The sequence below is a fragment of the Pteropus alecto genome, unplaced genomic scaffold (assembly GCF_000325575.1).
Source record: "Pteropus alecto unplaced genomic scaffold, ASM32557v1 scaffold88, whole genome shotgun sequence".
Taxonomy (NCBI): domain Eukaryota; kingdom Metazoa; phylum Chordata; class Mammalia; order Chiroptera; family Pteropodidae; genus Pteropus; species Pteropus alecto.
In genome coordinates, this window is record NW_006494611.1 from 9419312 (window position 1) to 9430153 (window position 10842).

General features: G+C 35.0%; 1 protein-coding gene across 2 annotated transcripts in view; it reads left to right on the forward strand.

Moving 5' to 3' along the window:
- Nucleotides 1-10842, forward strand: part of ERLIN1 (ER lipid raft associated 1) — a 32233-nt gene that overhangs the window by 17658 nt on the left and 3733 nt on the right. For both annotated transcript variants that reach the window (XM_006925887.3, XM_015600020.2), the window contains exons 8-11: nt 161-219; nt 2045-2136; nt 9045-9134; nt 10035-10114. In XM_006925887.3, coding sequence (XP_006925949.1) covers nt 161-219; nt 2045-2136; nt 9045-9134; nt 10035-10114 — 321 coding nt within the window. The remainder of the gene's footprint in view (nt 1-160; nt 220-2044; nt 2137-9044; nt 9135-10034; nt 10115-10842) is intronic.

Here is a 10842-nt window from a genome sequence, read left to right on the forward strand (position 1 = left end):
ACAGGAAAAGTAGATTTTCTAATGGGATCCTCACGTGTATTAGTAGGCAGCAGCTCTGTCAAAGTTGTTTTATTAGTTTCATTTGAGGAGCTCTTATGTAGATTTAGTTTGAAGATTTATTTTTCAAATATATTTTGGATTTTTCACTTTTATTTTTTAGGCTGTGCGTGTTACAAAACCCAAAATCCCAGAAGCCATAAGAAGAAATTTTGAGTTAATGTGAGTAATATGCATGGGATCCCAATATTTTATATAGGGCTATCTACATATTAATATACCAGTCTAGAGGAAACTTGTGTGAGATATTACACTCTGGGGTTCAGTATATGTCTGTCTTCCATACTTAATTATAGTAATATTGCCTATTCTGGTGTCTTAATTCTCACTAGATTCTTAATAGTTTTCTCTTTACATATGGACATTTCAGGAGCAGCTTCAGTGGCTAAGGGTTCATTTTGCTGTAGAACTGTTGTCGGAAGCCTAAGGAGCTATAATTTGGTTGTGAAGAATACCTTGAATTAAATATTAATAGAGGAGAGAAAGAGTCCTAGTCGTTAAAGTTGAAGAGAGTGCTTGTATTTTGTTACTGTGTTATAATGGTACGAATAGACACCATATTGGTATAAAGTTTGGTTTGTATGTGATCGTGTATCTAAATTTAGACCCGGATCTTTATAATTTGCCTTGGAAGCTTTGCCTGAGTTGACTCCTGGTAGTAGTCTCTTTTATGTCCAGGGCTGACTGGGTATGAGAAGCTACTTGCTTGACAGGAAGTTTGTTTCTAAGTGTTTTAGAAGACCCCCTTTAGGGGAGGACCTATTACAGTTGAAATGGCAATGTTACTCACATGTGACAGGTAAAAAAGCCTTTAGGAAATTTGGCTGATTTGTTAAGAGGAAAAATAAGAAATGCTGGAATAGTAACCTTGCAAAAGTATAGAATAGAACATATATAAATACAGAGATCCAAAATGTAATAATAATACTTCTTTATGGAGTGATATACTTCTGAATCCTTATTGTTCTCAAGTCTATATCTTCCATTGTATATAGTTTTATTTTTCCTTTTTTCATTGTAGAAAAGGAACTCTTTTTTTAAAACTACAAAGCACAGAGTGCCAGACTGGATAGATCATGGGTCTGATCAATTTATAGAAAAAATATTTATTAAAGGCTCAATATGGTCTAGGGTTTAAATATGATGGATTCTCGTGATAGAAAGATGAATACTGTGTTCTCTGCCCTCAAATACCTCATAGTATCTAGAATGTCATTTTATGTCTTTATCAATGTTGGCAGGAGGAATGCTTTGGGATAGATATTTTAGGGAAATCATTGGAATTACTTTTCAGATAATTCTGGATATTTCTTGATTTTATAGACTATTGGAATTCTAGAATGAAAGCCACCTTGGTATCATCCAGTCTAACCTCCCACCAAATAGTATTTTTTTAATACCATTCTTGCCTTGTGCACATGCTTAGTGATAGGCCAGTCATTTCCATTATTAGAAAGCTCAGATTCTTAGAAAAAATTTCCTTACATTGAGCCCCAGTTCACCACCTAATAGACTGCCACCTAGTTATATCTTTTGTACAGCAAATAAGGGTGTCTGCCTGAGGGAGGGCTGGAATCCAGCTCCATTCTTCTTACCAAACCATGCACCTAAGGAACTGTAACTGCTCAGAGGTTGGTGCCTTTTGCTTATTAGCCCAGAGGTGCTGTATGGGCTAGCTGGAGGCTTAACAGCAAAAGAAGCATTTATATACTACTCCAGATCCTTCCAGATCTCGTGCCTTTCTATGATACAGTTAGAGGAAAAGGTCAGTTTAAAATTGAAATGTACTAAATTTTATTCCTGCCTCTGGATAACTTTGGGCAAATCATCGAACCTTTCAATCTCAGATTCATACATGTAAAAAAGTAACACCTCTCTTGTCTACCTTAATGGATCAGAAAGTTCTTGTTGAAGACCTACTGTAGGGTCAGAATTACTGCATGTGACTGCACATCATTTCTAATTTTTATAATATTTTGCTCCACAGGGAGGCTGAGAAGACAAAACTTCTAATAGCTACCCAGAAACAAAAGGTGGTGGAGAAAGAAGCTGAGACAGAGAGGAAAAAGGCTATTATAGGTACTTGGATTTCTTTCTGAAATGGATGTCTCTAAGTACGTGTGTTATGAGTTTGTCCTGTTCTTTGTCGACCTCATGTTAGATATTGATGGGACTCAAATAAGATCGCGTCATTCATAGTAGAGAATTCTGGAAATTCTGGCATAGTCAGATGTCCTAAAGGCTTTAAAAGCACATCAGGCCAGTACTTAATTGTTTAGACTCCACCATGTCCTTGGCTGCTGCTTTTATCTTTTTCAAGGATGGGGAAAGTGGGTGAGGTTTAAGGACTGCTCTAGCCTCTGGAGTAAAGTTTTTGTTTATATAGATTAAGAATAGGGAAGTTTTTGGCCAAAGCTCAGGATTATAGTATGCATCCTTGCTATTGACATGCACCTAGTTTTATCTGGATAGATATCGCTATCTCTGAAAGTACATCAGGATCGCTTATAGCTGATTTTGAATCACAGTGACTTCCCTAAAACTCTAGGGTACTGTGTGTTAGGCTCCCAGTTGTTTCTTCCTTGGGATACTGAAAGTTTAAGAAATTTTCCATTAAATACTTCAAATATGCAGGAATGTACAGAAAACAGTATAATGAAAGATTAACATTTTGCCATATTTCCTTCAGATCATATTTTCTTTTAAGAATAAGTTTATATATCCCTTTGAAGCCTCCTTTGTATCCTTTCCTGGTCTTATTTTTTGACCTGTCTTAGTGTAGCTTCCATTCTGAAGTTGATGTATATCTTTTCTGCCCATGTTTTTATACTTTAGCTATAAGTATGTAAAAATAAACAGTTCACAGAATTATTTTACATTATAAAAATGACTTTAAGCTCTACCTTTTATTTCATAACTTGCCTTTTTAAACCATTGAGTTTTAGTCATACGAAGACATGTAGATCTAGTTCATTTTTAACTACTGTGTATTTTATTCTAGGAGTGAACCTCAGTTTATTCTGATTGATTATTAATGAAGAGTTAGGTGGTTTCTATCTTTTCCTTATTACAAAGAGTGCTGCAGTGATGCCCTTATCCAGGTCTCTGTGCACACATACAAGAGTTTTCCTAGAGTTGTGCTACTCCACATAGCTGGGTCAGTGCCTCACCACCAGCTTTTTGGTTTTGATCCACAGTAAAATGAGTACAGAAATTGAGAATGGGTATATAGAAGTTCTTACAGCATTTTTACACAGTAATTTTATGTCTGTTGATTCTCATTTTAAAAAAAACTGGAATTTGTGCTTTCTTTTAAAAATATTTTTCCTAGTAATTCATTTTTATTATAATTTATAAAATATTGGCTTATAACAGATTGAAATAACAAAAATAAAGTGTGCTTTCCCACAGAGTCCTCTAGAATACAAATCTCAAAGTAGAATTACTGGGTCATGGAATATACACACTTTCAAATTTGCAACATATTACCAAATTGTTCTCCATTCTACCTTCTCTTCAGAACTGTTTAAGTTCCAGTTTCTATGCTGCCATATTGAAGTCCCATTTCTGCAATCCTCCTCAACCTTTAGAGTTGTCAGGCTTTTTAAAGTTTATGCCAGTTTGAGGGTGGACATGGTATCACATAATTTCAATTAAATTTCTGATTACTAGTATTGTTAAATGTTATTTATTGGTCATTCAGATTTCTCTCTCTCTCTTTTTTTTTTTTTTTTGGTAATACGTGAATTGCCTTTATATCTTCTGGATATCAGTCTCTTCTCAGGTTTATGCATTGCAGATATCTTCTCAACTTGTAGCTTGTCTTTGAACTTCATAATGTTTTTGACACACATACTTAATTTTCATGTAATCAAATTCATCAGTCTTTTCCTTTCTGGTTTGCGCTTTTCCTGTCTTATTTAAGAATTCTTCTTAGCTTCAAAGTAATAATTTTATTCTAAAAGTTTTAATTAAAATTTTGCTTTTCATATTTAGATATTGAATCCATTGGGAATTTATTTTAGTGTTTAGTGTGACATAGGAAGTCAGTTTTATTTTTTTCAAATGGCAAGCCAGTTTTCTTTAGACTATTTATTGAATAGTTCATTATTTCCTCTACTTGTTTGTAATGCCACATCTATCATATAACAAGATTCTATATAGGATTTGTTCTGTTGCTAGGGTCTCTATTTTGTTTCAATTTCTTTGTCTGGGGCCTTCTCCAGTATTGCCTTGTCTTAATTATTGTAACTTTTATGTTAAGTCTTGCTTTCTCCTTAACTATTCCTCTTAATGGTTCCTAACTATTCCTAAAATTGTCTTAGACTGTCTTAGGCCCTTTTTCCCTCCATATAAATTTTAGAACCAGCTCCTCAAGTTCTGTAAAATATGGTATTAGGATTTTGGTTGAAATCACATTACCTCTATACATCACTTTGGAGAGAATTACAAAATTTGATATTGAGTCTTATAAATCTGTTATATTTCTCCATTTATGAGAAATGTCTTTCAAAAAATTATAATTTTCTTCCTCAAGTTTTTGTACATTCTTTATTAGAGATTTATTTCTATATATTCCTCAAGTTTGCTATTATAAATAGACTCTTTTCTGAAGGTACTTTTTCTAACGGGTTTGCTTTTGTATAGATATGCTGTTTTGTTTTGTAGCAGTCTTGCTCAAAAATCTGCTATTTTTAATAGTCTCTTGGATTTCCCATGTGAGTAGTCATATTATCTTCAGATTAGACAGTCCTGGTTTTTTCTTGGTAGTCCCTCACCTTTTAGTTATATTTTACTTCTTTAGGCTATGCCTTGTTGAAAAGAAAGATGTTAACAGGCATTCTTGGCTTGTTCCTAGGTTTAAAGAGTCCCAGTGATGTTGGCTGTTTGTAACTGTTATTGAGTTAACGAAGTTTCTTTCTGCTACTTGCTTGCCAAGAGTTTTTATCATGAATAGCTGTGAAAACTTAGAATTTTTTTTATATCTATCTGTTGAGATGACCATATAATTTTTCTTTTTAAAGTTGTTAATTGGTTAATTATATTAATAGATTTTCTATTACTGAATTATTTTGTCTTCTGGAATAAACCCACTGGAGCATAATATAGACAGTTCATCCCAAAGCATTTCATTATATGGTTTGCTGATTTCTTTAAAATGTTTGCTTTTATTTTCATAAATAAGATCAGCTTACAATTTTTTTTTCTTCGTACTCTTATGCTCAGGTTTTTTTGTATCATGGTTACACTAGCCTCAAAATGAGTTGGATAACATTTCTTCTTTTTCTGTGTTCTGGAACATTTTGTATAAAATATGTATTATCTCCTCTTTGTAGGTTTGACAGAACTCACTTGTAAAAACTGTCTTGGTCTAGTGGATTTGTGCTTTTTTGTGTGCTTATTTGTTTTTTTTCTGGTAATTAACCTACTGATTTAATTTCTGTATTGGCTATAGGTTTGTTCAGGTATTTGTTTCTTTTTATGTCAGTAGTTATATTTTTCTAGAAAATTGTCAGTTTTATCTGATATTTCGGATTTGGGGGCATAAATTTGTTTGTAGAATTTTTTTACTTTTTAAAACTCTACCAAATCTGTATGCTCCCTTTTTAATTCTAATATTGTTTATTTGTGCCTTTTGTTTTGCTGGATCAGTTTTGCCAGAGGCCTGTCTTATTTATTCAGAGAACTAAATTTGGTTGGTGCTATTGTTATTTTCTTTTCAATTTTATTATTTACACATTATTTCTTCTACCTTTTTGAGTTCACTTATTGTTTTCTTCTAATTTTCTAGTAAGTTCTGCTTTAGGTATATCTCAAGTTTATTATTAGCGTTCAGTTTTAACTATTTAAAAACATTTTCATTATGATTTCTTTTTTGACTCATGAATTATTAAAAATATATTTTTCACCTTTTGGTTGAATGAATTTTCAGGAGGCTACCTTTTTGTTGCTCTCCAATGTTATTGCATTATAGTCAGAAAATAGGATCTGTTATATGGATTCTTAAGTATTTGTTAAAATTTGTTTTGTGACCTTGTCAGTATGTGGTCCTTTTTTGGCAAATGTTCTATATGTGCTTGAAAAGATTGAATGTATATCCACTATATGTTGGATGCAGGTTTCTCTGTATATCCATTAAATCGGGCTTATTAATGGTGGTGTTCACATCTTCTGTATTCTTCTAATTTTTGCCACCTTGAGCTATCAGTTAATGAGAGGCGTGTTTAAAATCTCCCACTACAACCATGGATATTTTGACCTGCATGTTTTTTCTTTATGTATTTTGGGGCTATATCCTTAAGACCATTAGGTTCAGGAATGTTACATCTCCCTGGAGAATTGTGCCTGTTATGTAATAACTGTCTTTATCTCAAACATGTTTTTTTTGGCTTAAGATCTATTTTGTCTGATGATAATTTAGCTATGCCAGATTTCTCTTGGTTAGTTATTTTCTTGATGTATCTTTTCGCATCCTTTTACTTTCAACTTTTCTATGTCATTATGTTTTAGGTATGTCTCTTATAAACAGCATATAGCTGGATTTTGTTATCTTATCCAATGTGAGAATCTGTCTTTTAACTGGTGAGTTTAGTCTTTTTATATTTATTGTGGTTACTGCTATGTTTGGATTTTTTTATATCCTTAAATTTCGTGCTGTTGACCATGCATTTTTTTTTTCTCTCTCTGCTTCTTTTTTCCCTCTTTTCTGATTGGTATTAAATTGATTGGATTTTCTTTATTCTTTTCTTTAGTTGATTGGAAGTTTCACATTCAATTTCTAGAATGTGTAACTAGTTGTTACCTGTAAATTGTTAAGCATACCTGACTTGACAAAGTCTACAGTTAATCATTCTTTCCATCCACTTCTTGAACAATACCTTGGAATGCTTTAATTCTTATCACTCTCCCAGTTTTTCATATTGCTGCCTAGTATTTGAGTTCATGTTGTTTGTATTTCCCTATTACCATCATCATCATTGAATCTTACAATAAATAATCATTTTGATTTTACGTGTGTTATGTAATTTTTTTTCCTCTCCATTGCTTCTGGCAATTCATTTTTTCTGCTAATTTTTTTTCAGTGAAGGCTAAGGAGTGGAAAACTTACTCAGTTTTCCTTGGTCTGAATTGCTTTAGTTTTTTCTTGAGTGGTAGTTTAGCCTATTGTTCTAAGCTTAACTAAACTTACTAGTCTTTGTTACTTTGGCAATATCATTTCACTTTTGTTTGGCCTCTTATTCTCTTCTCACTTTTAAGATTTTTCTCTCTGTCTTTGGGTGTTCTTCAGTTTCATTGTGATGTGTCTAGGTAGAGAAAAGCTTCTCGCTGGGCTGATGGATAGTTTGTTTAGTCTCACTGGAACTGTGGTCCTTTAGCTGTCTCGGTTTTATACAGGACTCTCAGTTCAAACATCTCAAGGCCTCATCTGCTGGCCCTGCCTGGGCAATAACCCAAGTCCTTCTCCCTTACTTGTCTAATAACCACCCCTAGGTATGCCGCCATACAGGCTCTCAGCTCTCCCTTTGCTTATGCCTCTTGAAGATCTCTCATTCTTTCTTAGGATCTCAGCCATACATTAAAAAACAAATTTGCTGTATTTTATCTAGGACTTTAAAATGTTATCTGAAGACTTTTATCATTAGTCTACTCCACTATTTTTCTAGAGCTAGAAGTTTGGTCCTGCTCTTTATGGGTTTACCACCACATGTCAGAGAGCAGTGTTAAGTGGGATTATGGCAACAGTTCTCTTGTGTTGAAACATCATTCTCTGGGTTCTAGCTGTAGGCTTCAGATCCTTCACCTTTTATTCCAGTTTTATCTTGAGTTTCTGCTTATAGATAAATTTCTAGTCAGGTTGAACATAGTAGTCTGTTTTAGGATGGTACGATATAGATCAATTTTTATGCTGATGGGGGTAACAGAGAAGTATGCCCTAGAGTAGTTAATAAAGGATATGTCTTCTGGAAAGAAGAAACCACTTGGAAATTTGCTTTCCTTTATGTACTTCCCCTAGGGGCTAGAGATATGTTGAAATACCGACCGTCTTTGGCTGAAAAGAATTAAGAATTGCTCTTCAAGAATTGCAGTGATTGAAATGAAAGTAATAGAGTCTTTCTTTTCTGGTCTTGGCTCCTTTGTTTAGGACAGACGTTTACTAAGGGTGTTTCTCGTTTTCCTTGCCTATGATTGCCTGATGAAGCTAACTCGTTCACTCCCAACACTTATTTTCACATTCTCAGATGGATTATCCTGCTTTCTCTTTCATCTTCCACAGCAGTCAGAATATTCCTCCTCTGATACTATTTTCATTGTGTCACTTCCCTGGTGGTAACTTAACCGTTGATCCTGAGTATATTAAAGCTAAATTCCTTAGCCTGCTACTCAAAACGGGTCTTGTAGCTCTTTCTATTTTATTTTTTGATGTATTCTCGTCACCTGGCTCTGTATCACCTCTTCCTTGTGACTTGCTCATTAGTACTTTTTGTCTTTGTTTACGCCTTCTGCCATGTCCTCCTAGATCATGTCCATTATTTTAAGATTTCTTCCAGAAGACCTCTCCTGGTTTAACCTATCTTCCTTATTCTTTCTTCCTCCTGCCACATTATATAATTGTCTTATCTTGCCATACATTTACATTGCTCTGTTTTTGTTCTGAATACTTTCATGAAGTATTTTTTTCCCATTAGTTTATGGGCCATTGCTGTTTAATCCCTTGAAATACTGGAACTGTTACCTTTTATACTCCCCCTTCCCAAAAAATTAGCACTGTCAAAATGGAACAGTGGAATAGGAAATAAATTCCCTTTTTTTTCTTTTGAGTTGTTTATATTCTGGATAGATAAAACTTAATGAAACCATTAGCCCATAACAACTTATGTAATTAAATGTTAGACTAATTAAATGTTAGATTGTATGCTGCTGATTCTAAGTACCAGCGGAAATGGGGAAATTTTTTTTAGTGTGTCTTCTTTTGTGTATAATCATAGAAGCAGAGAAGATTGCACAAGTGGCAAAAATTCGGTTTCAGCAGAAAGTGATGGAGAAGGAAACTGAAAAGCGCATTTCTGAAATTGAAGGTACATCAGGGGAAAAAGAAGCTCTGACTGCCCTTATCCTCCCCTGCCTCAGAGATCAGGTTCTTGACAGTGGTAGGTAGGAAGACCCTAGTCTGCAGAAAGTGGCTGGCCTGATAGTCTGGACAAATTTTTTAAAAATTGCCATAACATATTGAGCTCTTGGTTTAGTTTATGACTATAGGTAACTCCGCCTTTCATTTTCTATCTTTAAATTGGGGCCTGTTAGCTCCCACTTAGTTCCCAGGCAGTATGATAATTACCCATAATCAATTGTAAAGAATGTACAAGATGAGAAACCCCACCACAACCCATTTCTTTTTACCCATCCACCAGCAACAACAAATTGCTGAGAAAAAAAAAGCCCAGGTTTTCACAGAGGCTCTCAAACGCCTTGATTTCACATAGTGAGACATTGCTGTTCTTAGCTCACGGTCTTAAAGACCAAACATTCAACCTCTTTTGCTTATGTAGTGCTGCTTCCTATCATTCTGTATTAACTGATTCTGGATCAGATTCGGAGGAAGTGGAGGCAATACAGTAAATAGAGCAGAGCTTTCATATCTGGGCTCAGTGATTTCACCTGAAGCCAAGAGCCCTGGCTGTGAGGCTTTGGGGAATGAGGGAGTGGAGGAAAGAAGGAGCAACTTTAGGTGGAAAACAAAGTGGACTCAGATGAGCTGAGAGTTATTCAGCATTGACGAGAGTATTCCCCTTTGAGAAAGCTGTCTGGGGTCTTGGGTTTGAAAACTGCTTGTGTTTTAAAGTAAAGTAAGTGATCCAAATGTCAGGCAGTGGTGAAAGGGACTCCTGCTTGAGGTAGAGTTTGAACTTGTACCCAGCTGAGGAAATGGATTACAACTTTCCTGTTTTGAACATCCTGACTCTTGTTTTGTTTGCTAGATGCCGCATTCCTGGCCCGAGAGAAGACAAAAGCAGATGCCGAGTATTATGCTGCACATAAATATGCCACCTCAAATAAGGTGACTAGCTGTCCATGCCACCCTCCTAGTAATAGAGCTTGGGTTTGTTTTCCCTCGTGGGGGCATTTTAATGTCATAGAGGCAATTTTATCCAGTGTCAAGGAGGGGTAGTTACCCTCATACCCTCTAGACCCAGCCAACGCTTAGCCAAACATATTGCACGCTCATTGGATAGAGAATTTTGTATATTTCCTTATAAAAGTGGGGAACCAGTATAAACATAATGCCTTATAGCCATTCATGTGTATTGTTATATAAGAGCTCAATAATCAGGAAAGTTGAGGGACTTGTGAAATAACAAGAATGATAAGAGTAAAGTTTGCTTAGAATTGTTTCCCAGATAAGGTAGCTTTTTTGGGTAGGTGCTAAGCTTGTTGAAAGCAATGTTTCTCATCATAGACATTCCTGGCATTTTGGAGTGAGATACTTGTTCATTGTTGAAGAATGTCTCATGCTTTACTGGACATTTTGCATCCCTAGCCCTTGCCGACTAAATGTCATTAGTGCTTACCACTTATTTTAACAGCACCACCCCCAGCCCACGCACATGTTTCCAAATGCCTTCAGTTGTGTACTCCTTGTTTACTGGATTTAAAACATGTTCTAGGCATGAGGAATTTCACGTGTAATAACTTGAGAAAGGTTAGGTGATGTATAGGTGACCAATTTTTGTGTAGGGACTGGGGTAAGATTAGGTCTAGTGAGTGCAAGCCTACTTAGCAGAATTT